General features: G+C 46.1%; 1 protein-coding gene across 10 annotated transcripts in view; it reads left to right on the plus strand.

The window, feature by feature from the left end:
* Positions 1 to 17703, plus strand: part of tmem107l (transmembrane protein 107 like) — a 101143-nt gene that overhangs the window by 18179 nt on the left and 65261 nt on the right. For all 10 annotated transcript variants that reach the window (XR_010977146.1, XR_010977148.1, XR_010977147.1 and 7 more), the window contains one exon: positions 10818 to 10885. Coding sequence is in view for 7 of the 10 variants with exons in the window: in XM_068053749.1 (XP_067909850.1) it covers positions 10818 to 10885 (68 nt within the window). In the remaining 3 variants the exon portion in view is untranslated. The remainder of the gene's footprint in view (positions 1 to 10817; positions 10886 to 17703) is intronic.

Raw genomic sequence — 17703 nt, forward strand, 5'->3', positions numbered from 1 at the left:
GACCCAGCAACCGTGAAGGAACGGCGATATAGTTCCAAGTCAGGGTGGTGTGTGACTTGGAGGGGAACTTGCAGGTGGTGGTGTTCCCATGTATTTGCTGCACTTGTCCTTCTAGTTGGTAGAGGTCGCGGGTTTGGAAGGTGCTGTCGAAGAAGCCTTGGTGCATTGCTGCAGTGCATCTTGTAGATGGTACACACTGCTGCCATTGTGCGTCGGTGGTGGAGGGAGTGAATGTTTGTAGATGGGGTGCCAATCAAGCGGGCTGCTTTGTCCTGGATGGTGTCGAGCTTCTTGAGTGTTGTTGGAGCTGCACCCATCCGGGCAAGTGGAGAGTATTCCATCACACTCCTGACTTGTGCCTTGTAGATTGTGGACAGGCTTTGGGGAGTCAGGAGGTGAGTTTCTTGCCGCAGGATTCCTAGCCTCTGACCTGCTCTTGTCGCCACGGTATTTATATGGCTACTCCAGTTCAGTTTTCGGTCAATGGTAGCCCCTAGGATGTTGATAGTGGGGGATTCAGCGATGGTAATGCCGCTGAATGGCAAGGGGAGATGGTTAGATTCTCTTTTGTTGGAGATGGTCATTGCCTGGCACTTGTGTGGCGCGAATGTTACTTGCCACTTATCAGCCCAAGCCTGGATATTGTCCAGGTCTTGCTGCACTTCTACACAGACTGCTTCAGTATCTGAGAAGTTGCGAATGGTGCTGAACATTGTGCAATCATCAGCGAACATCCCCACTTCTGACCTTATGATTGAAGGAAGGTCATTGATGAAGCAGCTGAAGATGGTTGGGCCTAGGACACTACCCTGAGGTACTCCTGCAGTGATGTCCTGGAGCTCAGATGATTGACCTCCAACAACCACAACCATCTTCCTTTGCGCTAGGTATGACTCCAGCCAGCGGAGGATTTTCCCCCTGATTCCCATTGACCTCAGTTTTGCTAGGGCTCCTTGATGCCATTATCGATCAAATGCTGCCTTGATGTCAAGGGCAGTCACTCTCACCTCACCTCTTGAGTTCAGCTCTTTTGTCCATGTTTGAACCAAGGCTGCAATTAGGTCAGGAGCTGACTGGCCCTGGCGGTACCCAAACTGAGCATCACTGAGCAGGTTGTTGCTAAGCAAGTGCCGCTTGATGGCACTGTTGATGACACCTTCCATCACTTTACTGATGGTTGAGAGTAGGCTAATGGGGTGGTAGTTGGCCGGGTTGGATTTGTCCTGCTTTTTGTGTACAGGACATACCTGGGCAATTTTCCACATTGAAGGGTAGATGCCAGTGTTGTAGCTGTACTGGAACAGCTTGGCTCGGGGCGCGGCATGTTCTGGAGCACAGGTCTTCAGTACTATTGCCGGAATATTGTCAGGGCCCATAGCTTTTGCAGTATCCAGTGCCTTCAGTCGTTTCTTGATATCATGCGGAGTGAATTGAATTGGCTGAAGTCTGGCATCTGTGATGCTGGGGACTTCAGGAGGAGGCCGAAATGGATCATCAACTCGGCACTTCTGGCTGAAGATTGTTGCAAATGCTTCAGCTTTATCTTTCGCACTGATGTGCTGGGCTCCCCCATCATTGAGGATGGGGATATTTGTGGAGCCACCTCCTCCAGTTAGTTGTTTAATTGTCCACCACCATTCACGGCTGGATGTGGCAGGACTGCAGAGCTTAGATCTGATCCGTTGGTTATGGAATCACTTAGCTCTGTCTATCACATGCTGCTTACACAGTTTGGCATGCAAGTAGTCCTGGGTTGTAGCTTCACTAGGTTGACACCTCATTTTGAGGTGTGCCTGGTGCTGCTCCTAGCATTCCCTCCTGCACTCTTCATTGAACCAGGGTTGGTCTCCTGGCTTGATGGTAATGGTAGAGTGGGGGATATGCCGGGCCATGAGGTTACAGATTGTGGTTGAGTACAATTCTGCTGCTGATGGCCCACAGTGTCTCATGGATGCCCAGTTTTGCATTGCTAGATCCGTTCGAAATCTATCCCATTCAGCACGGTGATAGTGCCACACAACACGATGGACGGTGTCCTCACTGTGAAGGCGGGACTTCGTCTTCACAAGGACTGTGCGGTGGTCACTCCTACCAATACTGTCATGGACAGATGCATCTGCGGCAGGCAGATTGATGAGGACGAGGTCGAGTATGTTCTTCCCTCGTGTTGGTTCCCCCACCACCTGCCGCAGACCCAGTCTAGCAGCCATGTCCTTTAGGACTCTGCCAGCTCGGTCAGTAGTGGTGCTGCTGAGCCACTCATGGTGATGGACATTGAAGTCCCCCACCCAGAGTACATTCTGTGCCCTTGCCACCCTCAGTGCTTCCTCCAAGTGGTGTTCAACATGGAGGAGTACTGTGTCATCAGCTGAGGGAGGGCGGTAGGTGGTAATCAGTAGGAGGTTACCTTGCCCATATTTAACCTGATGCCATGAGACGTCATGAGATCCGGAGTCGATGTTGAGGACTCCCAGGGCAACTCCCTCCCTACTGTCTACCATTGTGCCACCACCTCTGCTGGGTCTGTCCTGCCGGTGGGACAGGATATACCCGGGGATGGTGATGGCAGTGTCTGGGACATTGTCTGTTAGGTATGATTCCGTGAGTATGACTATGTCAGGCTGTTGCTTGACTCGTCTGTGGGACAGCTCTCCCAAACTTGGCACAAGCCCCCAGATGTTAGTAAGGAGGACTTTGCAGGGTCGACAGGGCTGGGTTTGCCGTTGTCGTTTCCGGTGCCTAGGTCGATGCCGAGTGGTCCATCCGGTTTCATTCCTTTTTATTGACTTCGTAGTGGTTAGGTACAACTGAGTGGCTTGCTAGGCCATTTCAGAGGGCATGTAAGAGTTAACCACATTTTAAGTGAATTTGCACCTTCCGCATGAACCAGCCACTTATTACAAAGGTCTGTTCTGCAAAAAGGAATAAGCTCCTCTCATCCAAGGGCGGTACAGTGATTCTCCAGCGACCCGGGTTCGATTCCGGGTACTGCCTGTGCGGAGTTTGCAAGTTCTCCCTGTGACCGCATGGGTTTTTCCCGGGTGCTCCAGTTTCCTCCCACAGCCAAAGACTTGCAGGTTGATAGGTAAATTGGCCATTGTAAATTGCCCCTAGTATAGGTAGGTGGTAGGGGAATTAAGGGAAGGTGGGGATGTGGTAGGAACATGGGATTAATGTAGGATTAGTATAAATGGGTGGTTGCTGGTCGGCACAGACTCGGTGGGCCGAAGGGCCTGTTTCAGTGCTGTATCTCTAAAATAAATAATAAAATAAAGGTCTATGTTTATATATACATATGCGCAGGTCCCCTTGTTTTCCCTAACTTCATCTTATTCAAATAAACAGTTAACATGGATATTGTCTAGTCCTTTCATCATCTTACGTACTTAAACCAAATCACCTTACGTCTGCACTTTTCTACTGTAAAAAGACTCCGCACCCTGAGTCAATTTTGATAACCGCCATTAAGTGAGGTATTAGTCTAGTGGCGTTCCTCTGAACCATTTCTAGGCTCTCCACACCTCTTGCCATGTGAGGGGACCGGAGCTGGACACAGTATTCCAGATGAGGCCGAATCAAGATCTTGTACAGTACTTTTTGTTTTCAAATGAAGGCATTCAAGTTAGAAAGTCAGTGGAGAATCAGGCTATGATGCACCAATTTGCTGCTCTAATAAGTAGCAGTTTAATCTTGCTTTCTTTGATTATAGACTGCAGCTCTGGCACTTTTAGAAGATCTTATTTGTACAAGTCTAACCAGCCTATTATTATCTTAAGAGTTATATGATACACAATGATAAATTGTTTGTTTCCAGTGGTTATTGAGATAGTACAGAGAGGGCATAAATTTAATAATCTCAAAGAGTATTAAAGGAGAGTTTAGAAAAACATGCTTTACACAGAGAGTGGTTAGAATGTGTATTCTCTGCCAGAAGTAGAGGTAGTACTCGCAAGATTAACTGGATTGAAGGTGATAAATCCCCATGACCAGATGAGCTACATCCCAGAGTGTTGAAGGAGATGGCTATAGGTTGATGGTTATCTTTCAAAATTGTATAGATTCTGGAAAAGTTCCTGCAGACTGGAAAGTAGCAAATGTAACTCCACTATTTAAGAAGGGAGGGAGAGAGAAAACAGGGAACTCCAGACCTGTTACATTGATGTCTGTGGTAGGGAAAATTTTAGAATCTATTATAAAGGATGTGATAACTAGACACTTAGAAAATAGTGGGAGGATTGGGTAGAGTCAGTAAAAGCAAAGTATTGCAGGTGCTGGAAATCTGAAATAAAAACAAGAAATTTTGGAATCACTTAGCAGGTCTGGCAGCATCTGTGGAGAGAGAAGCAGAGTTAACGTTTCAGGTTAGTGACCCTTCTTCAGAACTGACAAATATTAGAAATGTAAAAGGTTTTAAGCAAGTAAAGCGGGGGGTAGGGCAAGAGATAACAAAAGAGAAGGTGTTGATGGGACAAGGTCACAGTGAATAACTGACCGGAAGGTCATGGAACAAAGGCAAACGGTATGTTAATGGTGTACTGAAAGACAATGTGTTAGTACAGAGCGGGTGTGAACTGACTGTAAAGCACAAAGCAATCCAAGCACAAACGTTATAATTTTTTTTTTTTTTTAAAACAGAAGCAGTGGGTAGGCACAGTAGAAACAAACTTTAAAAAAACGAAAATGAAATCACCAAATAAAAAAAAAAAAATATCTAAACATAAAAAAGGGGGCCCATCATGCTCTGAAATTATTGAATTCATTGTTCAGTCTGGCAGGCTGTAGCATGCTTAATCGGTAAATGAGATGCTGTTCCTCGAGCTGGCCTTGATGTTCGCTGGAACACTGTAGCAATCCCAGGACAGATATGTGAGTGGGGGTGGGGGGGGGGGGGGTGGGGTGCAACCGGAAGCTCGGGGTCATGCTTACAGACTGAGCGGAGGTGTTCTGCAAAGTGGTCACCCCATCTGCATTTGGTCTCCCCAGTGTAGAGGAAACCACATTGTGAGCAGTGAATACAGTATACTAAATTGAAAGAAGTACAAGTAAATCGCTGCTTCACCTGAAAGGAGTGTTTGGAGCCTTGGATAGTGAGGAGAGAGGAGGTAAATGGGCAGGTATTAGACCTCCTGCGATTGCAGGGGAAGATGCCGTGGGAAGGGGACGAGGTGGTGGGGTAATGGAGGAGTGGACGAGGGTGTCATGGAGGGAACAATCCCTTCGGAATGCTGACTGGAAGGGAGGGGAAGATGCGTTTGGTAGTGGCCTCACGCAGGTTCAGGCGGAAGTGACGGAGGATTATCCTTTGGATCTGGAGGCTGGTGGGGTGGAAAGTGAGGACAAGGGGAACCCTGTCGCGGTTCTAGGAGAGGGAGGAGAATGGGTCAGGGTAGAGGTGCGGGAAATGGGCTGGACACCGTTGAGGGCCCTGTCAACCCCAGTGGGGGGGGGGGAATCCTCGGTTGAGGAAAAAGGAAGACATGTCAGAAGCATTGTCGTGGAAGGTAGCATCATCAGAGCAGATGCGTCAGAGATGGAGAAACTGGGAGAATGGAATGGAGTCCTTACAGGAGGCAGGGTGTGAAGAAGTGTGGTCGAGGTAGCTGTGGGAGTCAGTGGGCTTGTAATGAATATTAGTAGACAGCCTATTCCCGGAGATGGAGACAGAGAAGTTAGGGAAGGGAAGTGTCGGAGATGGACCATGTGAAGGTGAGAGAAGGGTGGAAATTGGAAGTAAAGTTTTCTAGTTCCAGGCGGGAGCAGGAAACAGCACCGATACAGTCATCGATGTACTGGAAAAAGATTTGGGGGAGGAGCCTGAGTAGGACTGAAACAAGGAATGTTCAACATATCCCATAAAAAGACAGGCATAACTAGGACCCATGCGGGTACTCATAGCAACACCTATTATTTGAAGGTAGTGAGCGGAGTTGAAGGAGAAGTTGTTCAATGTGAGAACAAGTTCAGCCAGCTGGAGGAGGGTGGTGGTGGATGGGGACTGGTTGGGCCTCTGTTCGAGGAAGAAGCAGAGAGCCCTTAAACCACACTGGTGTGGGATGGAGGTGTAGAGAGATTGGACGTCTATAGTGAAGAGGAGGCAGTTGGGGCCAGGAAACTGGAAATTGTCAAAATGACATGGAGCGTCAGAAGAGTCATGGATATAGGTGGGAAGAGACTGGACTGGGGAGAAAAGATAGGAAGAAATAAGTTCAGTGGGTCAGGGACAGGCTGTAACAATGGGTCTGCCAGGACAGTCCTGTTTGTGGATTTTGGGAAGGAGGTAGAAGCGAGCTGTCCAGAGTTGCGGGACTATGAGGTTGAAAGCTGTAGAGGGAAGATCTCCAGAGGAGATGAGATCAGTGACAGTCCTGTAGACAGCAGTTTGATGTTCAGTGGTGGGGTCATGGTCCGGGGGAAGTAGGAAGAAGTGTCTGCGAGTTGGCACTGAGCCTCTGTAAGGTAGAGGTAGGTACGCCAGGCAACAACAACACCACTCTTATCTGCAGGTTTGATGACAATGTCGGGGTTAGACCTGAGAGGACAGAGTGCGGCAAGTTCAGAGGGTAGAGTCAACATGGATTTATGAAAGGGAAATCCTGTTTGATAAACCTGTTGGAGTTTTTTGCGGAGGTAATTAGCAGTATCGATAAGGGGGATCAATGGATGTGCTGTATTTGTATTTTCAGAAGGCTTTTGATAAGGTCCCACACAGGAGATTAGTAAACAAAATTAGAGCACGTGGGATTGGGGGTAATATACTGGTATGGATTGAGAATTGGTTAACCGAGAAAACCGAGTAGGAATAAATAGGTCATTGTTAGGATGGCAGGCTGTTACTAGTGGGGTACTGCAAGGAGCATTGCTGGGGCCACAGCTGTTCACAATCTAAATAAATGATTTGGACCAAATGTAACATTTCCAAATTTTCTGATGACACAACTAGTTGGGAATGTAAGTTGTGAGGAGGATGCAAGGAGGCTTCAAAAAGACCTGCACAGGCTAAGTGAATGGGCAAGAGCGTGGCAGATGGAATATTTTTTATTTTAGAGATACAGCACTGAAACAGGCCCTTCGGCCCACCGAGTCTGTGCCGACCATCAACCACTCATTTATACTAATTCCATATTCCTACCACATCCCCACCTGTCCCTATATTTCCCTACCACCTACCTATACTAGGGGCAATTTTATAATGGCCAATTTACCTATCAACCTGCAAGTCTTTGGCATGTGGGAGGAAACCGGAGCACCTGGAGGAAACCCACGCAGACACAGGGAGAACTTGCAAACTCCACACAGGCAGTACCCAGAATCGAACCCGGGTCCCTGGAGCTGTGAGGCTGCGGTGCTAACCACTGTGCCGCCCTATGATTTGAATAAGTGTGAAGTTTCCCGTTTCGGTAGACATAGCAGAAAGACAGAGCATTTCTTAAATGTTAAGAGCTTAGGAAGTGTTGATGTCCAAAGGGACCTGGGTGTCCTTGTTTATGAGTCACTAAAAGCGAGCATGCAGGTGCAGCAAGCAATTAGGAAGGCAATAGAGGGAGTGCAAGAAGGATCACAAGACAAATCCCTGGGATGGCAGGATTGTCTTATGAGGAGAGATTGAGGAAACTGGGCCTGTATTCAAAGAATGAGAGGTGATCACATTGAAGCATACAAAATTCTTACAGGGGGTGACAGGGTGGATGTGGATAGGATGGTCCCCTGGCTGGTGAGTCTAGAACTAGGGCACATAGTCTCAATAATGGGTGGGCCATTTAAGACTGAGATGAGGAGGAATTCCTTCACTCAGAGGGTGGTAAATCTTTGGAATTCTCTACCCCAAAGGGCTGTGGAAGCTCAATTATTGAACATGTTCAAGACAAAAAATGATAGATATCTGGATATTAATTAGAGAGATAGCGCGGAAAAGTGGCATTGAGGTAGATGATCAGCCGTGATTTAATTGAATGGCGGAGCAGGTTCAATGGGCTGAATGGACTACTCCTGTTTCTATGTTCCTGAACTATTGTTGCAAAAAGTCTGTATTATTTTGAAAGGGCATTAGCTAGTTACTTGAAAGCAGGAATATTAAGAATATGAGCAGTGAGCAGCCTTGATATATCAGTTTAGCATCAGTGGTGGGTTAGGTTTTAGAAAAAAAATCAACAGGTACTTGGAGATGTTTGAGTTAATTAAGGAGCCAGGATGGATTTGTAAAAGGCAGATTGTTTTTGACTACTCAAATTGCATTTTTTGATGCAGTAACAGAGAAGATTGATGAAGGGAAGCAGTGGATGTTGTCTATGTGGATTTTTAAGAAAGAGTTTGACAATGTACCACATAAAAGGCTGGTTAACAAAATTGAGGCTCGTAGAAGTTTGGATAAAAAATTGGCTTAAGGACAGAAAACAGAGTGTCATGGTAAATGGTTGTTTTTCAGACTGGAGGATAGTAGACGGTGGTGTACCACAAGGGTCAGTGCTAGACCCACTGCTTTTTTGTGATTTATAATGGCACAGTTCTAAAGAGAGTGCAGGAACGGAGGGACCTGGGAGTTCATGTGTTAAGATCTTTGAAGGTGGCAGGAGAGAGTAGTTAGCAAAGCATATGCGATCTTGGGCTTCATAAATAGGGGCAATGCGTGCAAAAACAGGGGAGTTATGCTGAACCTTTATAAAGCTTTGGTTAGGCCACAACTAAAGTACTGTGTACAGTTCTGGTCACTGCACTTGGCGGCGGAACCCCGTAGGCGGTCATGTGTCACCTTTGGCATGTTTCCGGCAGTTCCTGCAGCCTTACCGGTGCCAAACGTCGTGCTCTGCACTCCTTTGGACCCCACCAGAAAGGCCGAGAGGGGGGTTTTGACGCTTGGGCAACTCTCAACCTCCATACATTCGCCCAGGCATGCGCCATGGAGAGGTCACTCCATAGTTGCCTCACAGCGACTGACACCACTGACCACCTCTAGGCGCTTACCCATTGTCTCTCGAGACAAGGAGGCCAAAGAAAGAAGAAGAACTTGGCGCAGAGGAAATTTATCAGAATGGTTCCAGGGATGAGGGTTTTTAGCTACAAGGTTAGGTTAGAGAAGCTGGGATTGTTCTCCTTCAAGCAAAGGAGATTGAGGGGAGATTTGATAGAGGTGTGCAAGATTATGATTATGTTTTAGATCAAGTAGACAAAGAAAAGCTGTTCCCATTAGCTAATTGTACCAGGACTAGAGGACATAGATTTATGAAAGGCACAATTCAGCATAGTGGCGCCTCATTAGACCCCTTTCCTATCCTGAGTGGCGTGAAACAGGGCTGTGTTCTCGCACCTACACTGTTTGGGATCATCTTCTCCCTGCTGCTCTCACATACGTTCAAGTCTTCAGAAGAAGGAATTTTCCTCCACACCAGATTAGGTGGCAGGTTGTTCAACCTTGCCCGTCTAAGAGCAAAGACCAAAGTATGGAAAGTCATCATCAGGGAACTCCTCTTTGCTGACGATGCTACATTAACATCTCACACAGAAGAGTGTCTGCAGAGACTCATCGACAGGATTGCGGCTGCCTGCAATGAATTTGGCCTAACCATCAGCCTCAAGAAAATGAACATCATGGGACAGGACGTCAGAAATGCTCCATCCATCAATATCTGCGACCACACTCTGGAAGTGGTTCAAGAGTTCACCTACCTAGGCTCAACTATCACCAGTAACCTGTCTCTCGATGCAGAAATCAACAAGCGCATGGGAAAGGCTTCCACTGCTATGTCCAGACTGGCCAAGAGAGTGTGGGAAAATGGCACACTGACACAGAATGCAAAAGTCCGAGTGTTTGAAGCCTGTGTCCTCAGTACCTTGCTCTACGGCAGCGAGGCCTGGACAACGTATGTCAGGCAAGAGTGACGTCTCAATTCATTCCATCTTCGCTTCTTTCGGAGAATCCTTGGCACCAGGTAGCAGGACCGTATCTCCAATGCAGAAATCCTCGAGGCAGCCAATATCCCCAGCATATACACCCTACTGAGCCAGTGGCACTTGAGATGGCTTGGCCATGTGAGTTGCAAGGAAGTTGGCAGGATCCCCAAGGACACATTGTACAGCGAGGTCGTCACTGGTATCGGACCCACCGGCCATCCATGTCTCCGCTTTAAAGATGTCTGCAAACGCGACCTGAAGTCCTGTGACATTGATCACAAGTCGTGGGAGTCAGTTGCCAGCAATCGCCAGAGCTGGTGGGCAGTCATAAAGGCGGGGCTAAAGTGTGCCGAGTCGAAGAGACTTAGCAGTTGGCAGGAAAAAAGACAGAAGCGCCAACTGTGAAACAGCCCCGACAACCAATTTTATCTGCAGCACCTGTGGAAGAGTCTGTCACTCTAGAATTGGCCTTTATAGCCACTCCAGGTGCTGCTTCACAAACCACTGACCCATTGTCTCTGGAGACAAGGAGGCCAAAGAAGAAGACACAGATTTAAGGTTTTTGGCAAGAGATGCAGGGTGGATGTGAGGAAGTTCTGTTTTATGCAGCGAGTGGTAATGACCTGGAACCTGCTGCCTTCAAGGGTGGTGGTAGTGGAGACTATTGGATGGGCACCTGAAGGGTGCAGGGCAACAGGAATAGAGTGGGGGAATGAGACTGACTGGATTGCTATACAGAAAGCTGGCATAAACTTAATGGGCCGAATGGCCTCCTTCTGTGCCTCTATGACTCAATGAAAGAACAAACTTGCATGTATAATTTTGCATTGCCTGAAGGGTTCATTATGTACTTTTTTTTTTAAACTGTGTTTTCTTTTACTTGCTAATGTAAGGGGAGTTTATTCTAGATGTTTGTTCTTTCTCTGTTGTAGGAGAACAATGTCCTGGCCTGTCTACCTCCTAGCTATACCCCTCACCAGTATCAAAGCCGTGACACAGAGTAAGTACTTACACCGATGAAGGAGCCTATGAAAATGACATTATGCACATTTCCAACACAGCTATCTAGTGCATTGAATGGTGATGTAAACTTTGGTCCCAGCAGTTCCAAGTGTGGCTAGACTGAGTTTTGAGCTTACAATGTGCTGTGGTGTGTTCTTGGCATTTTATTTTGTGTTTAATCTGTCTGTTCTGTTGATTTACCTCAGGGTTAAAACCAGGTTCAATTGAAGAAATTATTTAATTTGGTTGGTGTGCATCAAAACATGATAAAGACATAGGGGTAGACGTTGTACAATAGCATAAAATGGATCGGCAGCCCATTTTGCATCTCTGCTTGTTTTTATTTCCAGTGGATTTCAGAAAGTGGAGAGATGTAAAATGGGCTGTCAATATACTATCACCCATTTTACATGATTGGACAAAGTTAACATCTACCCCAAAGTATCTGTTGGTATAGTTAAGAAAAGGCTTCATTGTATGTTCAGGTCTGCACTGGTTCGGGTTCAGGATCACAGGCCATACCTAATACATGTGCCCTCTGATTGTTCAATATCTAGTTATGGCCTGGGCCACAATGGAAACTCACATGCGTGTAGAGGATATTGTAATCTTGTGTCCCTTGCGCTTCTGCCATCTTCTGGAAGGCAGCTTAATGATCATTCTAGTGAGATGGGCATTTATTAGCTTGTTTTATTTATGTGAGTTCAAGCAATGAGGGTATGACAATTCACTGTAATCTCTAATACTTGTATTGATTGATAAGGGTGAAGATGGTATCTCATTCCACCATTCTGTTGTTCTCCACTTTCTCAGTCCTCTTATTCCCCCCGCTCCCAAGGTTGCCAGACCACCTACAGTGAAGTAACAATGGGCTGGTATTTTCTCTGAGTCCCGAGCAAGTGTTTAGTTCAAGTGAGATCTACTCAAGTATTTTAGTTGAGAAAGCAAATTCCTGGAATTGTCTACTGTAACTACGTAACCCTTTTCTACCCATGTCTCTGACCATGAGGACATTTGAAAGCCAATTGGTTTATTTTACATAAACACACAATTGGACAGAATACCATTTTTGTAGTGCATTTGTAATATTTCCTGTTATTCATTGTAACATCAAAAAAAATTATACAAACTTTGCCCTTGGTGTGGTCCCATCTCACTTTGCTAATCAGTATCACTGGCTGGCTCTAATCTTGCCTGGTACAGAGTGCATGTCCTCAAATCTAAATCTAGCATCTCTCTCAGCTTTTCTTTGGATATAAAAAAAAATGAGACCAGTCTGTGTCTCGTTTCAAACTTCAATTAGTATGATGCACAGTGGCTCCAGTGACAACCTATCGTTGTAAATTGTGAAATTAAATTCAATAAATCTGGTAACTTGTGGGCTGGCATCAGAAAATGACTAGTGGACCAGCTAGATGGTTGTAAAAATTCAGCTGGTTCACTAATGTCCTTCAGGGAAGCTACCAACTATGTGCCGTTAGTCCTACAGGTGGCTCCAGTTCTATGCTGTTTGTCACACCAAGGATGTGCAATAAATATTCCCTTGCCAGTGCTGCCTACATTCCAATAAGAATTATATTGATGAATTTTGGAAGGAAAAATCAGGAGAGACAGTATAAACTAAATGGTATATTTTTTAAAGGTGGTGCAGGAACAGAGACCTGGGGTTCTCATACACAAATACTTGAAGGTGGCAGGACAAGTTGATCGGGCTGTTTTTAAAAAAAGAAAGCATATTCGATGCTTGTCTTTATAAAGAGTGCAAAGGCAAGGAAGTTATGCTAAACCTTTATAAAATGCTGATTAGGCCCCACTTGGAGTATTGTATCCAATTCTAGACAAAATGCTTTATGAAGCATGTCTAAGCCGTGGAGAGGTTGCAGAAATACAGTTATGTGTAAGGACTAGAGAAGCTGGGATTGTTCTCCTTAGAGCAAAGATGGTTAACGTGAGATTTAATAGATGTGTTCAAAATTGTGAGGGATTTTGATGAGGTAGATAGGGAGAAACTGTTTTCTAGTGGCAGGAAGGTTGGTAACTAGAAGGCACAGGTTTGAGATAATTGGCAAAAAAGCCGAGTGGAGATGAGAATTTTTTTTTTTATGCAATGTGTTATGATCTGGGATGCACTACCAGAATTGTTTTCAATAGTAACTTTCAAAAAGGAGTTGACTTTTATATGAAAAGAAATTTGAAAGGTTATGGAAAAAAACACGGAAATGGGACTAATTGGATCAATATTTCAGCGAGCTAGCACAGACTCGATGGGCTGAATGGTCTCATTGTATGCTGTAAGGTTCTATGATAAGAGAACTGAATATCAAGGGCGGTATAGCAGCAGTCTGTATGATATGGCACAAGACAAATTTCTAACCCCAGAAGTTTTAGTTACTGAAGGGGGGAGGGAAATAACAGTGGAATAAAACTTTCAACAGCATTTTGAGAGAGTTGTGGCAGCCCAGGTTCCAGATTATGCAATCAGTCATGAGTTTACATGAGTGTTTTCCATTATGAATAGCACATATCAATTTATATTTTCAAATGTTGGCACAAAATGTGTGACCAACACATGACAACAGGTAGTAATCATGTGCAGACAGCAATTGCATGCAGGCATAAGATTTTTAATATAGATAAATTAAATGGTGCAGATAAGATAATATATTCAATATGTCCTTTTCTCATCTTCGACTTTTTCACACTTTTCATTTGGGGTTTTTTGCAGTGGGAATAATTGGGATGGGTTTGATCGAAGGGAGTTTCATTCGGTGGAAGTGAATGAGCAGTGATTTTGATTGATCTGGTGAGGTTTGCCAGGCAGGCCTTGCTGCATGGAGTAGCCCAATGTTGTTACTGGTGTTTTTGAGGGTGTGATACCAACACTTTTTGCACAACAAAAATTCATACAAATCATGCTTTAACTAATGGGCTTTGATGTCGTGAAGCCAGCAGCATGCCTCTTGATCAGAAAGGAGAATGAAAATCTGGACTTCACAAGAGACATTGAGCTGGGAAGTGCCTTGTGCTTTAATTCCTTTACAAAGCTCTGGTTAGGTTACAACTTGAGTATTGTGTCCAGTTTTGGACACCTCACTTAAGGAAGGATGTGAGAGTCCTTGAGAGGGTGCAGAGGAGATTTACCAGAATGGTTTCAGGGATGAGGGATTTTAGTTACAAGGTTAAGTTGGAGAAGCTGGGGTTGTTCTCCTTGGAGCAAAGGATTGAGGGGAGAGTTGATAGAGGTGTACAAGAACAAGATTATTACAGGTTTGGATAAGGTAGACAAGGAAAAACTGTTCTCATCAGCTGATGGTACAAGGAATAGGGGGCGCAGATTTAAAGTTTTGGGCAAAAAATACAGGGAAAATGAGAGAACCTTTTTTACGCAGCGAGTGGCAATGACTAGGAAGTCGCTGCCTACAGGGGTTGTGGAAGCAGAGACGATGAATAACTTCAAAAGGAAATTGAATGGGCACTTCAGGGAAATAAACTTGTAGAGCTTTGGATTAGAACGTGGAATGGAACTGACTGCATCGATGCTGGCTCTCTGGATTATTGTACAATGAGCCGAATGGCCGCCTGTGCTATTATGACTCTGTGAATTGGGATGTGATTCTGGTGTTGTACACGCTGCACGGGCCCATGGCAGCAGGACCATGGCAAATTGGTCTCCGACCTTTTTAGGACAGTACCAGTGAGTAGTGGGTGCCATTTCTGGCCCCCAGAAGCAGTTTGAAGCTTGTGGTGGGATAACAAGATCAGCCAGCTCAGACACTGGCCATATTGGATGCTTAGGTACCTGTTCTATGCCTGTAGGCTACTAAATTTTATATGAAGGAAGTGCTACTACTGTTCTACAAAACAGTGGTCAGGCCTTCAGTTTCGGGCACCTTACTATCAGAAGGATGTATTGGTCAGGTGGAGGTCCAGTGACATTTCAACAGGATGATAACCGTGAAGGTGGGTCTGAATTAGAATGAGAGATTAGTAAACTTGAGTATATTCCTTGCGAATGAGAAGGGTTTAGTTTGAAAGAACGAGTTGGTGATGCAGAGGTTGTGGTAGGTACACAACTCCAGCAGTCTCTGTCCGTTCTCATTCATCCTTCCAATGCCATAGTGCTCGAGGCAGGAGGGCCATGAGTCATGGTCAGCCCCAACCCTGGCATTAAAGTCCCCCAGCAGGAACAAATGTTCAGGATTAGGAATGCTACTAATGATATTATGGAGCTTCTCGTAGAACTGGTCTTTAACTTCAGGTGTACTGGACCAGAGGTGGTGAGCAGTCGGATAGATAGTATGCTTTCCAAGCCATTTGTATGTGGCTGTATCATGCTGAGCAAAGAGTTTCTGATGGTGAAACCCACTCCATGCTGTCTTGGTTCTTCTGGATCCCTACCCTGCCAGTAGAAGGTGTAGTCTTGCTCTCTTAGTGATCCGCTCACAGGGAGGCGTGTCTCCTGAAGTGCTGCAATGTCCACATTGAGTCTACTGAACTCGTTGTTAATGATGGTCGTCGCTTTGTGTAAGATCTGCTGACAGGCCAGGACACACAGTTCTGACGTTACAGCTTGCAAAACGAAGGGCTGTTACCTTCTTTCCTTTTCTTTTTTCATGCTGTTTGGTGTAGTATTACAGTCCACTTGTTAGGCAATGACCCTGAGCTCCAAGCACCCATTGAAGCAGATGGACTGTGGCGGGACAGAACCTTTCTGACCGGGGGCTGCCTAGTTTGAGGCGGGTGGTAGCTGTCCAATGAGATGCGACGACCTCTCCCACCCACAAAGGCAACCCGTGGCGCCCAATCTCTACGTCAGTTGAGTTGGACTTAAAATCCGTGACTGCTGCCTTCCGTGTAATTTTGGTCGCTGTGAGGCGACAATGGAGTGACCTCTCCATGGCGCATGCATGGGCGGAATGTATGGAGGTTGTGAATTGCCCAAGCATCACAACCCTCCTCTCGGCCTTCCTAGTGGAGTCCAAAGGAGTGCAGAGCACCTGTTTGGCTGCAGGAACTGCAGAAACCTGTCACCAGGTTTCATGGAGACACCCAAGATCACGTCGTTGACACCAGCTGGACCTCATCGTCACAAGGTGAGCCTCCATAAACAGTGCTCAAATCACATGCAGCTTCCACAGTGCGGACTGCGGCACCGACCACTCCCTGGTGTGCAGCAAAGTTAGACTCAAACCAAAGAAGTTACATCACTCCAAGCAGAATGGCTGCCTGCACATTAACACTACCAGAATTTCTTGCCACAGCTGTCACAAAAGTTTCTCAATTCACTTGAAAAAGCCCTTCAAAACACTCCTGCAGGGATGCAGAGACGAAGTGGACCCAGATCAGAGACACCATCTATGACTCTGCAATTGACCACCTTTGGCAAACGTGAGAAGCAGAATGCAGACTGGTTTCAATCTCACTTTGAAGCGATGGAACCAGTCATAGCAGCTAAGTGCACTGCACTGCTGAACACAAGAACGCCCCCAGCAAGTTAACATCCTTAGCACTTGAAAGCCGCCAGAAGCACCGCGCAAAGAACAGCCAGTCGCTGTGCAAACGACTACTGGCAACACCTAAGCAATCGTATTGAGCTGACCTCTGATACCGGAAACATCAGAGGAATGTAACACGGCATGAAGAGAGCTTTTGGGCCAACCATCAAGAAGATCGCCCCCCCCCCCTCAAGTCTCAATCAGGGGAAACTTTCACTGACCAATGCAAGCAAATGGACTGCTGGGTGGAGCACTACCTAGAACTGTACTCCAGGGAAAATGATGTCACTGATACCGCCCTTAATGCAGCCCAGTCTCTGTCAGTCATGGAAGAGCTGGACGAGCAGCCAACAAAATCAGAGCTCAGTAATGCCATCGATTCTCTAGCCAGCGGAAAAGCCCCTGGAAAGGACCGCATTACCCCTGAAATAACCAAGTGTGCCAAGCCTGCTATACTCTCAGCACACCATGAACTGCTTTGCCTGTGCTGGGATGAGGGAGCAGTACCACAGGACATGCGTGATGCCAATATAATTACCCTCTATAAGAACAAGGGTGACCACGGTGACTGCAACAGCTACCGTGGAATCTCCCTGCTCAGCACAGTGGGGAAAGCCTTCACTTGAGTCATTTTAAACAGCTGGTAAAAGTAGGGAAAATTCCAAGATATTCTATAAGTATGTCAATGGGAAGAGGATAACCAGGGAAAGAGTAGGACCCATTAGGGACCAAGGGGGAAATCTGTGGGTGGAGCCAGAGGACATTGGTAGGGTGTTGAATGAATACTTCATATCTGTCTTCATCCAAGAGAATGAGGAAGTAGATATGGAACTCAGAGAGCGACTGTGAGGTTCTTGAGCAAATTGTCATAGGGAGTGACAATGTATTGGAGGTTTTGGCCGGTTTAAAAGTGGACAAATCTCCAGGTCCGGACAATTTGTGTCCCAGGATGCTGTGGGAGGCGAGGGTGGAGATTGCAGGGGCTCTGACCTGAATTTTTAATTCCTCTCTGGCCACCGGGGAGGTGCCAGAGGACTGGAGAACAGCTAATGTGGTCCCACTATTTAAGAAAGGTTGTAGAGATAAGCCTGGGAACCAAATACCAGTGAGTCTCACGTCAGTGGTAGGGAAACGATTGGAGAAAGATTCTCTCCGCTTGGGGAGGCAAAATTTGATTAGGAATAGTCAGCATAGCTTTGTCAGAGGGAGGTCATGCCTAACAAATTTGATTGAATTTTTTGAGCATGTGACCAGGTGTGTCGATGAGGGTAGTGCAGTTGATGTAGTTTACATGGATTTCAGCAAAGCCTTTGACAAGGTC

The sequence above is a fragment of the Heterodontus francisci genome, chromosome 22 (genome assembly GCF_036365525.1).
Source record: "Heterodontus francisci isolate sHetFra1 chromosome 22, sHetFra1.hap1, whole genome shotgun sequence".
Lineage (NCBI taxonomy): Eukaryota > Metazoa > Chordata > Chondrichthyes > Heterodontiformes > Heterodontidae > Heterodontus > Heterodontus francisci.